This window comes from Xenopus laevis, chromosome 7L, assembly GCF_017654675.1.
Source record: "Xenopus laevis strain J_2021 chromosome 7L, Xenopus_laevis_v10.1, whole genome shotgun sequence".
Classification (NCBI taxonomy): Eukaryota; Metazoa; Chordata; class Amphibia; order Anura; family Pipidae; genus Xenopus; species Xenopus laevis.
In genome coordinates, this window is record NC_054383.1 from 105,869,514 (window position 1) to 105,887,096 (window position 17,583).

At 38.5% G+C, this 17,583-nt stretch overlaps 1 protein-coding gene across 1 annotated transcript in view; it reads left to right on the forward strand.

Annotated features, from left to right (window-relative positions):
- The first annotated feature begins 1,515 nt into the window (after positions 1-1,515).
- Positions 1,516-17,583, forward strand: part of per3.L (period circadian regulator 3 L homeolog) — a 32,098-nt gene continuing 16,030 nt past the window's right edge. The window contains exons 1-6 of the mRNA XM_018226149.2: positions 1,516-1,876; positions 10,798-11,349; positions 12,662-12,813; positions 13,885-14,000; positions 15,538-15,739; positions 16,196-16,244. Of these exons, the coding sequence (XP_018081638.1) occupies positions 11,054-11,349; positions 12,662-12,813; positions 13,885-14,000; positions 15,538-15,739; positions 16,196-16,244 (815 nt within the window). The 5' untranslated portion in view covers positions 1,516-1,876; positions 10,798-11,053. The remainder of the gene's footprint in view (positions 1,877-10,797; positions 11,350-12,661; positions 12,814-13,884; positions 14,001-15,537; positions 15,740-16,195; positions 16,245-17,583) is intronic.

A 17,583-nucleotide genomic window follows, 5' to 3' on the forward strand; every position in this document is an offset into this window, starting at 1 on the left:
TACAGTGAGAGCTGTGAAGATGTGGAATTCTCTCCCTGAATCAGTTGTACAGGCTGATACATTAGATAGCTTTAAGAAGGGCTTGGATGGCTTTTTAGCAAGTGAGGGAATACAGGGTTGTGGAAGATAGTTCATAGTACAAGTTGATCCAGGGACTGGTCCGCAGGGCAGCCATCAGGGGGGGACAGGGGGGAGAGTTGTAAGGGGCCCCGAGGGTAAGGGGGGCCGGGCAACGCCACACATACTTGAATAGTCGGGCCCCCCATCTTTCGGAGAGCTGCTGACTTTGGGAAGGCATGGACATTTAAGGGGCCCTGACCACCAATTTTCTCATAATGTGGGGGGGGGCACCAATTTTCTTTTCTCATGTGGGGTCCTAGCCACCAATATTTTTTAATGGACTGAGAATTAAAATAGGCCCTGCCATTTCAGGTACACAGAGGCCCAAACAGCCCCCACCAGCCCACTAAATACTGACTTTCTATGGCACCTTATAGCAGCCCCTCTGGCATTTGCCAGAACCCACAGATTGCCATTCCAGGCCTGCAGTGACCACCAATATCTTTTTATATTTATTAACATGTGGGAACCCTAGCCACCAATATTTTTTGTTTTTTTACTGTGTGGTGGGGAGGGCAGACCTGTAGGTGGGGCTTGCGGTGGGTGCAGCCCAGGGGACCCAGGAAATTTTGTCATATGGGGCCCTGCGATTTCTGATGGCGGTCCTGCTGGTCCGATCGCCATTTTGGAGTCAGGAAGGAATTTTTTCCCCCCCAAATTGAAGAGGCTCCGGATGTTTTTTTTTGCCTTCCTCTGGATCAACTGGCAGTTAGGCAGATTAAAAAAAGTTAAAAGATTGAACTTGATGGAAATGTGTCTTTTTTCAACCTAACTTACTATGTAACTAAGCTGCATTAATCCAAATTAATGGCAAATCAGATCAGTATTTTTTTTTTTTTTGTAGACTTAATTAAGGTATCCAGACTATAGAAAGATCCCTTATATGGAAACACACAGGCCCTAAGCATGCCAGAAGTCCCATATCCGTGCTTGACAAATTATTGGATTAAAACAAAATCTAAAACAGTGTTACATTATAATACGCAATACCCAGTTTGTCGTACAGCCCATCAATTCTGATTGCAACCTTGCTCCTCCCTATAGGCCACCCTACTGCACAATGTCAGCGTTATAATGTTAATTAGCGCAGCGTTTCGCTGGTGAACAATGCGCTACAGAGCGCCGCTTAGTGGACACACACGGTCACCTACTGAATGGAGGGCGGGTTTGTCCTGCGCCTCAGGGCGCTCCTGTACTGTACCTGCTGTTCACTCACAGGACACTGGGCGGGCGGTAAGTGGGAGGTTCAACAAGAGGCGGGACTAGATAAGGCGGCACGGCAACATGCTCCGCCCATTCCAGCAGCTCCGCGCTCTTGTATAACGTGGCCAGACAGGTGACTGGCCTCCGTCTCTCGGAAACAGCACCAATTGTGGGATTGACCGTGCCTTGAAGCCACGCCTATCACAAAAGGGAGGGCGGTGGAATCCGTGAACGGGCCAATGGGAAGAAGGAGGCGGAGTCCTGTCACGTTGAACAGGGAATGTGTGTTGTGTGTGAACGAAGATGAGGAGTCAGTAAGGAGTCGGACACTGAGGGAGGCAATAGCTTTCTCTTACTGGCCCTTCATAGCGCGGTTACAGGTGCATTATTTGCTCGTTGAGGTAGTTCCACAGCCGCTGCTCTGCTTTAACATACAAGTCCGGATTATTTGCTCTTTTATATCGGCTGAGTCGGACTGTGGGGGAGCGTGCGCGAGATATGGAGGCCTCCAGCATTCTCATTCTCAGCCGCCACCATGGGCTCTGGCAGACAGGTAAGCGACGCTTTTCCTACTGACTCGTCTGCTTTTGCAACTCTCGCTGCTGGGCTTGCTGGGAGTTGTAGTTTTTCTTTACCTACTAATAGTGCGCATTTGCTTCTGGATGAGCCTTTGCTTGTTGTTGTATCTGATCTAAGACAAGGCAGCATGGGAGTTGCAGTTCTACAGCATCACTTACACTCTTATCACTTATTGCTCTGAGGCTAAACTGCTGTTCCCATAATGCTCGTGGCTTTTCTTGGGCTGCTGGAAGTGGTAGTTCCACAGGAGGCGAACCCTGTAGCCTCTTCAATGGTCTGTTACTGTCTCTCTGGAGAAGGTGCTGCTGGGAATTGTAGTTCAGCAGGATTAAACTGAGTACACATGGACAGGTACAGTTTTTCACCCAGAGAACTGAGAGTTGTTAAATGATGTCCCTTACAGCCCAAACACTTGACGCTTTTGTCCCCTGTCTCAGTTTTTCTTTTCTTTTTGAGCACAAGAATTTGCACCTGTGAGCGCTGGGTACTAAGAGAATCTGTGGATTTGCAAGAACTTGCCATTGCACAATATGCACCAACCTTAGGACTGGCTTGTGTTCTGCGTAGTTCTTGCCATGTTTTCAGCCACTGTCTCCCCAAATTCTAGTGCACATGTCCTGGCTACAACAAAGTGCATCTTGCAGCTGCTTCAGAAGGTGCTAAATGTTGCACCGTTTGTTTAAATACAAATGGGCACAACTTGCACCTGTGGGTATCCGTTGCATCACCTTGGTTGGATATTCAGCTGTGCGCTTATCTGTGGCATTATTGCACCCCTTAAAGTGCTAGTTTCCCTTTAAAGAATTTTTAACATACTTAAAGGTAATGCCTCATCTGCCATGGTATGTGTTGGTATAGATGGGTGTTTTTGAAGAGTTTTGTGTATACTGGTTTACAATTGTGCACCTATAAAAGGGGCCATACTGTGTATATTTGCACTAGGGCAGTAACCTATCAGATTTTTGCTTTCTTTTTAATGCATGTAGCTGCTTGGGGGAAAAAGAACAGAATCAGTGAGGGTTGCACCTGGGCAGTAACATCAGTGGGGCTTATTTATAAACACTGGGAACATGGGCAGTGACTTAACCAATCAGTGGGGCTTATTTATAAACACCGGGCACATGGGCAGTGACTTAACCAATCAGTGGGGCTTATTTATAAACACTGGGCAATTTTGCACCTGGGCAGTGACCCATGGCTACCAATCAAATGATTGCTTTCAGTGTTCAACCTGCAGCTGGCTGAAAAAAAGCAAATCACTGGTTGCTATGGGTTACTGCACAGGTTCAAATTTGCCCAGTGTTGGTAAATGAGCCAGTGTCTCTTATCAGATTTCCATCAGGTCCAGACTGGGATTCACAATAGGCCCTGGCATTCTAATTACACAGAGGCACAAGCAGCCCCCACCAGCCCAATAGTGACAGTCTACAGCCACTTACAGCAGCCCCTCTGGCATTTGCCAGAAACCACAGATTGCCAGTCCGGCCCTGCTTTCCACTGTTATAATGTTGGTTGAGATGAGTCTCAGTCCTGGTCAGGTTCTGTAGTGCTGTGTAGCCCTGATCATGGTGCAGCCGGCTGCAGGGGTGAGAGGGGCAACTTGTATTTATGCAATTAAAATAGAGGCAGAAGATGACCACAAAAGAACTTTCGTTAGCTGACTCGGCTATGTCTCCCATTGAGAGCAGCACGGGGCCACGCAGCATTATTTGTGGATTTCTGTGCAGCCCCTTTTATTTGCATATTATCCTCCTCTTATTGATGGGCGAGTCAAGTCTGTAGTGCCTCGGGGGCTCTGTCTGTAACATGTGGATTGTCTAGAGGAGACGCCTGACAAATCCCCTCAATGCTCTTTAACTGTATGCAGTTCTTAATAACATGTCGATGGCAACAGCACCTGCACATATATTGTCTGTGTCCCATTTTTGCCAATGCTGTTGCTTTTGGTTGCACTGAGGGATGCTCTTTCTGCAGGAAATCACACGATTAATTGGCCACTGTAAGGTTAGTAAATAAACAGTTGCAGGTTCTTATGCTGATACAGACATGGGATGGATATATACATACATACATACATACATACATACATACATACATACATATTCATGTGCGTAGAGCTTTGTGGTGGAGCATTGTCAGACACATGCAACAGAGAGAGGCACAGTGAGCAGAGCCAATGAGAATGTCTCCTCGGGGCCGGCGCTGCTCATTGGTCATGGGCAGACAGAAAGCCTGCAGCTCTTGCATTCACGTGAATCAGACATGCTTTTTTGCTCAACAGCAGTAGTTTGTTTTCTTGTAATTGGCATGTACATATGCTACTGTGTATCCAGAGGCTACATTTCCCTGCGCTGACTAATGCATTCAGAAACTGTTTTTAGAGATGTTTCGGAAAGGAAATGTGGACAAAAACTTAAATTGTCTCCATAAATAAGAGTATCCGATAGGTGTATGCTTTTCCTGTATTTTACTTTTTTTTTTGATAATTGATTTTCAAATAATATATCCTATACCTGTACTTCTTTCAATTAGTCTTCATGATTTCATTAAGGCTTAAGGGGTAATTTATGACCCAGTGGCGTGCGAAAACACTTAAGGGGTGCACAAGCTCCAAAACTGAACTCGGAGGCCCGCAGGTATCTGCAAAATGCCCAACACAATGGGCAAATTGGGATTTATTTATTTTTTTGCCCTTTGCATACTTCGTTGGAGCATTATAAATAAATCCTATAATGTATTTACCCATTTTGGAAATATATTCAAGTTATGGTCTGAATCCTTACAACTTGGGTAATTTTGGCTCATTTGTGTGTGTATAAAAAAAAAAAAAATTGATACTTGATCCAAACTAAGATATAATTAATCCTTATTGGAAGCAAAACCAGCCTTTTGGGTTTATTTTACGTTTTTATTATTTTGTAATAGACTTAAGGTATTCAATTTCAAATTACGGAAAGATCCATAATCTGGAAAACCCCAGGTCCAAAGCATTCTGGATAACAGGTCCCATACCTGTATATTGTCATAGAACAAGATATTGTGGTTTATGTTATCTGTCTGAATTAATCCCCATCTCTTAATTTTATATTTCTGGTGTGGACTAGAAAGCCCTAAACTATTTAAGTGGATACTAAATATATTAAATAATGACCCTTAGAAAGCATGCAAAATGTTCTGGTGTTACTGGCCCTTTAAGTGGCTATTGAAAAGTAGAAACAAACCTTTTTTAACAAATAAACAAAACAAAAACAAAACTAGGACTGGTGCCCCCTTTTCTATAACACTAAAACATTGAAATGAATTTTACATGCCAGCAAAGGCCAGTAGGGGGAGTGCAGAGTTAGCAACATTAAATTTGCTCTCGTGTTTTTTGGGTAACTCTGTGCTAAAACATCTCAGTTTTTATATACGTTTGTACCAAAACGTAATATTTAGATAAACTACCCCTTTTTTATGTGTGTGCTTTCTTGACACAGAACAAGTAAACATGAGATCACAGAGGGTTGACAATATATTGGGCACCCACAGTGAATTCAATTGCTAAGTTCTTTCCCTGGGCCTGAGAAAGTTTCAGTCGCAGCTCTGTGCCGCACCACCATCATACTGTCTTTTCCAGTGGTGTAGATAACATCCAAACATTTACTGTATCTCTACTGGGAAGCTACATACCATTGCTTTAGAAACTTCCCACAGCCAGTGGATTTTTTTTCCAGAAAGGGGTGCCAGCTCTGGGGAAAAAAAACTTGATATAATGCCCTTTAAAGCAAACATTTGTGTTGCCATAGTTCTTGTATTGACTATTCTAATGAAGCAATTATTGAAAAGTATATTTAATGTGTAAAAAAACCAAAAAACAGTATTTAAATAAATAATATTTATGTGCTGTACTTTTTTTATGCACTCAATTACTCCTGAATCAGTCCTATGATAGTGAACCTTGCTTAATTGTACTGCGGGCTCAGTAATTGCTTTTCTGTAGTGCTTGAGACTAGAAGTGCAGTGTGGCCTTAATGACCCAAGCTCTGTGCGCTGAGAGTTGGTTATGTAACCTCATTCTGACTACACCCGTATCACTGAACATTCTGTTCACACGCGTTTCTCTTTTCCTTGCCTCACACAAACCGCACATTACTGGAAGTTACACATATTTAGCAGGAATAATTCTGTGTCCTTTTCTTATTTCTAATGAATCACTTAGCATATTTTGTGCTTTAGTGGAGTAGTAGTTTACAAAGATCCCAGAGGGAATTCCATGAGCACCATTATCAGGAAACCTGTTATCCAGAAAACTCAGAATTACAGGATGGCAATCTCCCATAGACTCTATTTGAATCAAATAATTACAAATTACAAAAAAAAAATTCTCTGTACTAAATTCTCAGTACCTTGTACTTGATCCAAACTAAGATATTATTAATCCTTATTGGAGGAAAAACGGTCATATTGGGTTTAATTCGTGTTTAGAATGACCCAAAGTATAGAGACCCAAATTACAGAAAGACCCCTTATCTGGAAAACCCCAGGTCCCAAGCTTTCTGGATAACCGGTCCCATACCTGAATACTTGTGTTCAGGTACTTTTAATTGAAGTTGATAGTGAGTTGAATTAGGCAACATGGATAACCCTTGGAGTAATGCACTATACGTTAAATCCTTAGCATTGTTCTTTAATAATTTATTATAATAAGAAAATTTCTATGCATCACTGAACATCATGTAAGGGTCGAATTTGAAAATTCTAAATTCGAATTTTCAAGTTTTTTTTTATGGTCGAAACGGTCACTTTTTTTGAGTTTTTCAAAAAAACCTCAAATTGACTTATTTGCCACCTAAAACCTCCCGAATTGCTGTTTAAGTCAATGGGAGGCATCCAGGGATCAAGTTGGAGCTGTTTGCAGCCTTCCTGACATTCGAGTTTTTAAAATTCGAATCAAATTCGATTAGAGTTTTCAGGTCGATCCTATTCATCCGAATTTAAAAAATTAGATTTTTATAATGAATTTCGATTGGTTGAATTTCGTTTATGGGAGTTTTAAAAAAAAAAAAAAAAAACAAAGCAAAAGCAAAATTTCAAATAAAGAAATCTCTATAGGTGGCCACACATGGGCTAGTTAGAACAGTGACTCTATCCTTCTGGACCAAGTTGGCAGCTTATTGGCCAGTGCATGAGGCTCACTGATGCACCTGCCAGATCCATATTTGACTGAAAATCAGCCATATCTCAATCCTACAGGTTTGGGGATTTTCTCTATCCAACAAGGGTTGGTGTATTGATACTGTCTTAATCTGATGGGTCTGTAAACCTCTCTGTATGATCCTGTTGTTGGCCAATGATCAGATCAGCCAGATTTGGGGCAACATGAGACCAGATCCAATTGAACAAATCTAGCAGTGTATGGCCAGCTTTACTTATACTTCGCTTTTAAATTGCATTTACGTAGAGATACAGTCCATCTATAGTTTCACTTTTGGCAGATAACTACAGCCACGACAAGATAACTTTCATGTCCTTCTCTATGTACTCTGCTGCCCTGTATGAACCAGGTCACGGAAAACACTACAGAAAAGACCCAATTAATGCCTAATTAAGGACCGTACTTGCACGAATACCAGCATTTCTTTCTCCGCTTTCCCGCAACAATGATACACTGAACCTCTCAAGTAAAGGCAAGGGTTCATGATGACATTTTACCAATAGACTAACTTGAATAAGCAGGTCTTTTGCAACAGAAAATTACATAAAAATCCTTTTTAAGACGCCCCAATTCATTTCGCTGCCAACCCTTTGCAGATAATCCTGTTTTCAGGAACAAACTGATGGCTTTCATGGGCATCTTCACGTAGTCTTTTTTTGTTCATTTCTTAAAATTTAGAATATGTAATTCTGTTATTTTACTGACAAATCCACAGTGTTCTAGACATTGCTATGCATCATTTTCTGTTGTGACACATTGATCCTGTGCTGTACATTGCTGACTAGATGAGGGAAAAGGCTTATGATCTTACAGGCTTCCTCACATGGATACAGATGTGTTTCAGTGGTTTCTGTTTTGTCATTAGAAAGTGTAGAACACAAGTTGGCTGATGTACTACTGTACAGCATGTTCCGGTAATGGGGTGTGTCAGTGGAACAAATCTTGGAATGAGATGTACTATATTTATGTTAATTAAAGCCTTCATTAATGATATTACAGCAGGGTAGGGAAACTGTCTTTTTTTAAATAAATACAGCCAGAAGCAAAAACATAGCGGCAATTCTCTATTAATTGGGTTGCTCACCTTTAAATTAACTTTTAGTATGATGGAGAGAGTGATATTTTGAGACAATTTGCAATTTGTTTTTTTGATTCTTTATTATTTGTGGTTTTTTGAGTTATTTCGCATTTTATTCGGCAACTCTCCAGTTTGCAATTTGGTTGCTATGGTCCAAAATTACCTTAGGCTACCATGCATTGATTTTAAAAGGCTGGAATATGAATGACTAGACCCAAATAGAAAGATGACTAATAAAAAGTAGCAATAACAATACATTTGTAGTTTTATAGAGCATTTGTTTTTTAGTCAGTGGCTTTTTAGCAAGTGAGGGAATACGGGGTTATTAAATATTGCTCATAGTACAAGTTGATCCAGGGACTGCTCCGATTATCATCTTGGAGTCAGGAAGGAATTTTTTCCACCTCTGAGGCAAATTGGAGATGCTTCAAGTGGTGTATTTTGTCTTCCTCTAGTCTAGATAGACTAGCAGTTCAGCAGGTTATATATATTCTTTTACGTTCCCACCTACTTTTGCCTTGTTGTCGAAAATGGATTAGGAAGCGAAAATTGCGACGTTCGCCTACGCGCAGTTACAACAACTTGTTAAATATAGTAACTGCGAAAAGCAGATGTCTTTGGATTTCTTTTAAAGTACTCGTAAATAACGAGATAATTATGATTATTACCTTGCTTCTCTGGCAATCCTGCTGCATATCCTCCTTTTTTTTTTTTTTTTTTTCTTCAACATTTACGTCACTAAATCTTTGTACGGAGGATAATAAGAGAGGGCTCATTGCTACAGTGATGGTTTATATAGACTGAGTTCACAGGGATGGTTTTATATTATCATGATCTGTATTCCTGTTGCAGAAAGTCCATAATGTAATCTAATATACTACGTTTCAAAGCAGATCAAACATATGTGCTGTGCAGAATGTGGTGCTTCAGACTATGTTACAGACCAAACTGAGCAGCTTTGCAATCTGTGGTGAGCTCTGATCTCACATTTTGTCCCTAGTCCCAAGCATTCTGGATAATAGATCCTATTCCTGTATGTGGAAAAAGAATGATTTTCATTGTTCAAATTGAGTTTTGGTGGTGTTTTGCATTCACATAAATGTCATATTTATTTAAACCAGGTCTAAATAGCTTACAGGGCTGTTGCAAAACTACAACTCCCACAGTGGCCTGTTGGGAGCTGTAGTTTAACGACTGACATTTATACGTGTCTCCTCACATTGATTAAAATGTGATCAGTGGGACATTTTTCACCCCACAGCGACATCTCTCAGGATTGGTATTTGCCACTGAATAACTTCATTCTCCTTCATACTTTTACTATCCCTTCCGACTTAATTAGGGAGACAGCGATTTTATTGCTTTTTAAGATAAACCGCATTCTGAGATGGAAAAAATATAATATGTCCCGTTATTGATCAGACCTGCCATTGTAACAAGGCTGATAATTGTAGTTGAACTTAATTTTCATATATAATCTCCAGAACACAGAAGTAAAGGTATAAGATCCATTATCCGGAAACACGTTATCATGAAATATCAAATTTACGTGAAGGCTGTCTCCCATAGATTCCATTTTGTCCATATAATTCAAATTTTCAAAAAAGCTTTTTTTTTCTGTAATAAAAACGTAGTTTGTACTTGATCTAAATTAAGATATAAGTAATCTTTATTGGAAGCAATACCAGCCTATTGGGTTTATTTAGGGGCAGATGTATTAAGGGTCGAATATCGAGGGTTAATTAAGCCTCGATATTAGACTGCCGAATTAAAATCCTTTGACTATCGAAGTCGAAGGATTTTGCGCAATTCGTTCGATCGAAGGAATAACGATTAAATCCTTCGAATTTCATCTTTACATGATTTTCTAGTAGACTTAAAGGGGTTGTTCACCTTCCAAACACTTTTTTTCAAGTCGATGTTCCACAGAAATAAATACTTTTTTTTTCAATTTAGAACCCTTTTCGCGTGGACTGTACGAACCAGCAGGCAGCGGTGAAGTTAAACAGTTTTATTTACCAAACCATTCTCTTCCTATGGTTCCACACATACTCATTTTTTTATTTTTTACTGTTTTTCCAAAATCTAAGTTTTGTGTAATGTTCCTGTCTCTGGTGTTTCAGTCTGGCAGCTCAGTAATTCAGGCGCACATTCTGAACTGTTACAATTTTGCAACATTTAGTTGATATATTTCTCAGCAGCATCTCTGGAGTACAGCTGCCTATAATGAAATCCAGAGATTCTGCTCAGCAGGGACATAAGATAAGAAATGAATCTACTAAATGCATCAATTTAGAACAGTTTACAGGGTCGGCAACTCCCCCCTCCCAGAGCTGCTTTACAAGGTGAAAAATTACACTTTACACTTCCATATTAGAAAAAGGGTGACACATAGAAAGTGTTTGGAAAAAGTCGTTATTTCTGGTGATCTATCTGAAAACAACTTTGAAGGTGAACAACCCCTTTAAGGTATGAAGGTCCAAATTAAAGAAAGTTCTGTTATGTGGAAACCCCCCATGGCCCAGGCATTCTGGATAACAGGTCCCATATCTGTACTCTTCTTGCATATCTTTTTCTCCCACATTGCATTATTTTGCTAACTTGTATTTTTTTTATGTTTTAGGCAGATACTGTTAACGTGATCTCCGCAGAATATTGCAATTTAAGGATCACATGCCAGACAGCGTCACAAATGTGGTGGTTTCCAGTGATTCTTACATTTTCCATATTTCACTGTAAAAGATTATTATACATTTCAAAAGTATCTGTGCAGACCTGAACAGAGTCTGTCTAAATTACTGTGGTTACTTCTTGAGCACAAGGAACAGACTGTTCATCAGCTAAGCAGCGCGCACACTTTGTAGCACTTCGTCACAACCATGAGTGTTGAGCCTCAAATCTTGATCCATAACGAGGACTGGTCCTCCGTCACAAGGACCGAAAGTGAAAAACCTCTAGAAAAAATATTTGACTGTGAAACTTTGGAGGATCAAAACTGCCAGCATCATGAGGACATTGAGATGCACTCAAATGGCTCCAATGGAAATGACTCAAGCGGTAATGACTGCAATGGGCACGAGTCCAGTGGGACAGATTCACATGGTACTGAGCCCAGTAGAAGAGCAAACTGTGCTTTTAGAAGACCAAGCAAATCCACGGGAAGCAGCAACAACAGGTGACCCATTCATATACGAAACTTGCTTTGAAATATTTAGGGGCCAGTAAACATGGTAATAGCACCCTGTACATAAAGTAACTATTACTTACAAAAGTAGAACTATCTGAGAAAAACTATCAACATGAGCTATCGGTAACTTTTAATATAGTTTAATATTTTGAAACTTTTTAGTGTCCGCATCACTTTAATAAATCTGCCCCTTAATGTGTGTGTATATATATATATATATATATACTGAAAAGTAATCACCGTACATTAGGGTGTGTAGTCATATTTGCAGATGCTGTTTCCGTGCATTATGTTCCAAAGTTTGAGGCCTATTGAATAATTGGTTCCATCCATTGTTCTGAGTACACTGTAAAAAATCTTACATGCAGTACAAATGGGAAACTATTAGGGATTCTCTAAATTCATCATTTTTAAATGTTTCCAGATACTTCACAAATTATTTGATTGATTAGGTCCGATACTACACAAAGTACTTGAATTCATACAAATCCAGAAACGTAAATAAGTCCTATGCTTTTCTTTGCTCCGTCCTTATGTCAGGAACCTCTGATACTGGGGTAAATTATGTCACAATAACTATTGTTACAGTTATTTTTTTGCCTAATATTTTGGAAGAAATCTTAGGAAACCAGGAATTCCATAAACACACATTCATGATTTGATTGCAATACTTTAAAGGAATTGTCAATATAAAAATAAAAACTGCATAAGTGCAAAATAAAAAAAAATGTTTCAAATATTGTTAGTTAGCCAAAAATGTTATGTATAAAGGCTGGAGTGACTGGAAGTCTAACATAACAGAACACTACTTCCTGCTTTGCAGCTCTCTTGGTTTCCACTGATCGGTTACAAGGCAGTAACCAATCAGTGACTTGAGGGGGGGGCCACATGGGTCATATCTGTTGCTTTTGAATCTGAGCTGAATGCTGAGAATCAATTGCAAACTCACTGAACATTTATGTCCCATGTGGCCCCCCTTCAAGTCGCTGACTAACTCAGAGTTAGAGAGCTGCAAAGCAGGAAGTAGTGTTCTAGCCATTACGTTAGACATCCAGTCACTCCAGCCTTTATACATTACATACATTTGGCTAACTATATTAGAAACATTTTTTATTTTGCACAGCCTATCTATTTACCCAGTTTTTATTTTTACACTGAACTGTTCCTTTTAAAGAGGGCTAGTATAATTTGTGTATTTTATAGCATCTGTGGACTTCTGGGTAATAAAACAAGCATTGTCATTCATTTTGTAATTGTGTTTAAACAAAACAAACATTCACTGTCTTGTTTCTTTTTGTAGCGAACAAATGGAAAGGACACAGTCTCACAAGGAATTAATGACCATGGTGCAGGAAATGAAGAGAAGGCTGCCACATGAAAAATGTAATCGTAACAAGCCCAGCACTGTTGATGCCCTCAACTATGCCTTGAAATGCGTTCGACAAGTTCAAGGCAAGTAATATTACTATCTTTTAGAACATCTTCCAGAAATATGGCAAAGATTTTAATTATACCGTTACCACATTTCAGCATTTTTCTGTAAAATCATTTATGGCTTAGGTTAAGCAAGTGACTAGAGGTGCTAGTAGTAGTATGTCATTTCAATATAAGAATCTAGAATCTAATATCCATAACTCAATATGGTACTAGAAACATGACCATTAGTGTGTTTTAGATGTACTATTGCTTTGATATGTGTCTGCCTGTTTATGAAAGCAGCCACTGTAAGAGACCCTGATTAGCGTGTCTCAAGTTTTGTCCAATTCTTCTGTCAGTCACAGTTCAATGTAAGGAATAGAAAGCATGACTGCTCCGACTCACCGCATGTGTAAGAGAAACTGGCAGCTTGTAAATACTGGAACCGGTTGCAGGAATCCTCCGGCGTCCCAGGAAGAAGAAAATGGTTCCGCACTCCGTTGTATTTAAAACGCCAACATTTTATTCGTCCATAGATAAAACAGGCATGTTACAGAACATAGCCCGACGCGTTTCGGGCTTGTGCGCTCTTAATCATTATGATTAAGGGCGCACGTGTTTTGATTAAGGGCGCACACGGACGAAACGCATCAAATTACGTTCTGTAACGTGCCTGTTTTATCTATGGATGAATAAAATTTTGGAGTTCTAAATACATCGGAGTGCGGAACCATTTTCTTCTTGCCTTCAACAGTACAATGTAACTTGCTCCTAATCCATCTAATGAGAAGGGCCTGTTCAGCACTGGGTCATCCCTGAAAGGTTCAGTGGAAGTGTTGAGATTTTAAATATGGACAACTGTTTTGTTTTTGTGTGTGTTTGTTTAAGATAACATTAATGTTATACTGCAAGTTTAGGTTTGAACAGACCACATTTAAATTCCTTACCGCTAAATTTATAAAGAACATTTCTATCCGCTCTGGTCAATGATGGGAGTATTCGTTTTAAGTAGAATAATACTGTGGAATTAACTAGTGGCTTTCCCTCCTCTCTCTCCTACAAACTAAAATCTTTTCCCCCTTTTTTTTTTTTTTTTTTTTTTTGTAGCAAACAGTTCATTTTTCCAGGTCCTCGGTGATAGTGGAACATGTCGAATGAATGCAGCAGTTCATACAATTGAGGACTTGGAGACAATAACATCTGAACACCCACCAAAGAACACAGTAAGTGTGTCTGGAAAACAGTAAAAATAAACAATACATGTGCAGTGTTTTGTTTGTTTTTTGTGGGGTTTTTTTTGTGACTTTTACAGATTTTTCAGTACTCAAACACATATAATTGATATAAAGTTGGGACATGGTGCAAAAACCTGAAGCAAAGCAGCATGTTTGTTTTATTTATTTATATTTTACATTTTGCACTGTGGGTTCAGGTCTTTGCTTTCCAGAATGGAGCTAGGATCTTCACCTTTCCCATGAATACAGCGCTGATTCCTGCTAATCCTATGCAAGACGCATAGGCTCTATGCCTTTGTGCCCACAGGATTAGTAAATGAGTCCTATTCTCTTGATACATTATATAACATGGGTACCTGTGTTCACATTGTTAAAGTGTGAAAGTTTATTCCTTCATTAAAGGGGGTTGTTCGCCTTCCAAACACTTTTTTTTTTTTTTTTTTTTTTTTTTTTTTTCAGTTCAATTGTTTTAGATTGTTCACCAGAAATAAAGATTATTTTTTTTTTTTTTTTTAAATTATTTTTTATGGTTTACCGTTTTTCTAAAATCTACGTTTAAAGTTTATTGTGTTTGTGTCAGGCAGCTCAGTAATTCAGGTGCGGACTCCAAAACGGTTACAATTTTGCTACATTTAGTTGATACATTTCTCAGCAGCATCTCTGGAGTATTAGCAACTATTGTATCAATTCTAACAGCTGCCTGTAATGAAACACAGGGATTCTGCTCCGCAGGGACAAAGATAAGAAATGTATCAATTTAGAACAGTTTAGAGGGTCGGCGACCCCTCCCTCCTCCCAGGGCTGCTGTAGAAGCTGAAATTAAACTTTATACTTCAATATTAGAAAAGTCATCGGATGTAGAAAATAGAAAGTTATTGTAAAAAGTCTTTATTTCTGGTGAACAACTGTTCACAATTTCTGAAAACAGCTGAACTGAAAAAAAAGTATTTGGAGGTGAACAACCCCTTTAAGGTACTCTTTTCTGAAATCAGGGACAGACAACTGAAAGCAAATTGCTTCCATGTGGTTGTTGCCAATTTTAGGTTTTTTTTGTAGTGTTTATTTGTTATATGTGTCATGCTTAATTAGTCATAACAAGGCATATAAAAAGCATGTATATAAACCCTTCTTAATTACATTTCCATTTCAGATATGTTATGTAAAGTTGTTTACTTAGCGTATGAATTGCAGTCATACAGTAGAATCGGACAAGAGCAGTGCTTGAATAGATTCTGGTATTTAAAAAACAAAAAATAATTGTGATTGCTGTGCTAGAAACACTTTTATAGAAGGTGTTGATTAGTAGCTTTCAAGGTGTGATTATGCTGCTGAGAGTGCTTCTTGGCCACTTACATAATTTTTAAAGGATACTGTTTGTTAAAGTTGTATTTGCTTTTATGAACTTTATTGATAAAACTTTATTATATATAGCCTTAGACCTAGCAGGTCAATTGAATCATGTAATAAAGTTCAGCAATGCCCAATACTCTGCAATTTTTAACTTGAATTTTTTTTTAATTCTCAGGATACCTTCGTAATAGTTTTTTCATTAAACTCTGGGAAAATGGTGTACATCTCTGAACAAGCCTCTTACATCCTGAATTGTAAGAAGAAGCTGCTGGACTCCTCTAGATTTGTGGAACTCCTGGCCCCTCAGGATGTCAATGTATTCTACAAGCACACAACTCAGTCGCATCTGCTACCCTGGAACATAGGAGCAGAGCCAGGTAATGATCCCGTCCAAAGGAACAATTATTGAAATGACATGCATTTTTTTTTTTTTTTTTTTTTTTTTTGCAGGGTTGAAATTGATTAAGCAGCAAAAATTGCTTTTTGAGAAGCTTTGTTTGCAAGATTATTTGTTTTACACCATAAATGTAATGCATATAAATGATTGTCACTTTGTGACTAGATTTTAGCTGCAGTAAGTTAAAAACAAATCAACGTAAATTTATTCCAGTTAATTCTAGTACATTATTCGTCAGATTCTCTTCGAGATTGGGGGGTGGGGCTGATGTAAAAAGTGCTTTCAGCTTTCTTTGCTTCCCCACAACATAATTAAAATGATTATTATTCAACTTAAATTACTTCAGTTGTTTGTAAAAGAAAATTGTAGGAATGTAAATACATTATTTGTGTCTCCTTAATATTTTGTGATAGCAAAGTATTCTGTTTCCTTGCAGCTTCTCTCTATGAATACTCTCAAGTGAAATCATTTTTCTGCAGAATAAGGTAAGCCTGGTGTCGTTGAATGTGCCTAAAGACAATTGGATATGATGAATTGATTCTGGTTATACCCCTATTTTTTTTACCACTGAAGAAAGCTGTTCTTCTTGGGACTGTAGCTAAAGAGTATAGCGAATGATACGTTCTTTAGTATTGGTCTTTTTAAAGGGGTTGTGCACCTTTAGACAACTGTACAACTTTTTGCGATTCAGAATATAACGTTTTCATGACTATTACCTTCCAAGCTACGCTTCTGTAATGTTTAGGATACTCACACTCATTTTAGCCAGGAGGTTACCTTGCTTGTGGCAAAATCATGAAAACATAACCAAAAAAAAAGTCTTGAAGCAAATGTTTGCTTAAGGCCCATCTTTTTCTTCTTTGTGCTTTTATTTATTTTATTTTGTGCATGTTTTCATCTGTGTAGAATTCTATGCATTTCTACCTTTATAGTGGCAGCAATCTCATCCCCATAGACTTGCATTGCTTTAAAATGAATGAAATACTTTTTTTTTTTTTTTTTCCCTGGTACTTAACACATTGTACAATGTTATACATTAGAACATGTATTTCAGGGGACCAGAAAACAATGGTGTAAAATAAGAGAAATGTGTTGTGCATAATAATTTGGTGAGGGCACCGAAAAAAAGTGTCACATGCTTCCCTATAGTTTAGTACCATAGCTAATCTATAACACGGAAAGAATTGAATTTGAATGCTTAAATCATAAAATACTTCCAAAATTTGGCAGTTCATTCAAGCAGCTTTCTATTGTGGGGAAATGTTCCGGTCAGTCCAGGTTTACAGCCATTATCCTGCATTTAACAATAACGTTACCACTTCTAACTTAGTTACATGTATTTTGCTTAAAAAAAAAATACCAGTTAAGCATCTGTGTATGTTTATTTAATGCCTTGTTTATTAAATGCATTTATTTCAAATGGATTTCTCCATAAATGTATATATGGGAAGGCTTCCTGCATAAGGATGCTCAGCAATTTGTAACCACCTACAGGCATCTGAACAGATCTAAGGCTATGGAACATTCTTAACCACTTTATTTGGTAGTATTTGTATAGGGCTAATGATATATATTAGAAGATGCTTGGACTTCAGTCATTTATCTATTGCCCAATCCAGAAAACTTTCACTCTAGAGCAGTGCTATTAAAATATCAATAGAGTTTATTTTTTTGTAGTTTGGAAACATCTTATTATGTGGAATATTACAGGTCTGGGTAATAGATTGCATACCTGAATTTTAAGAACACAAACATAATTAAACTAAACTACATTCAATAAAGCGGAGTTGTTATCTTCTGGCTGGTACAGTCTAGCCTGTCTTT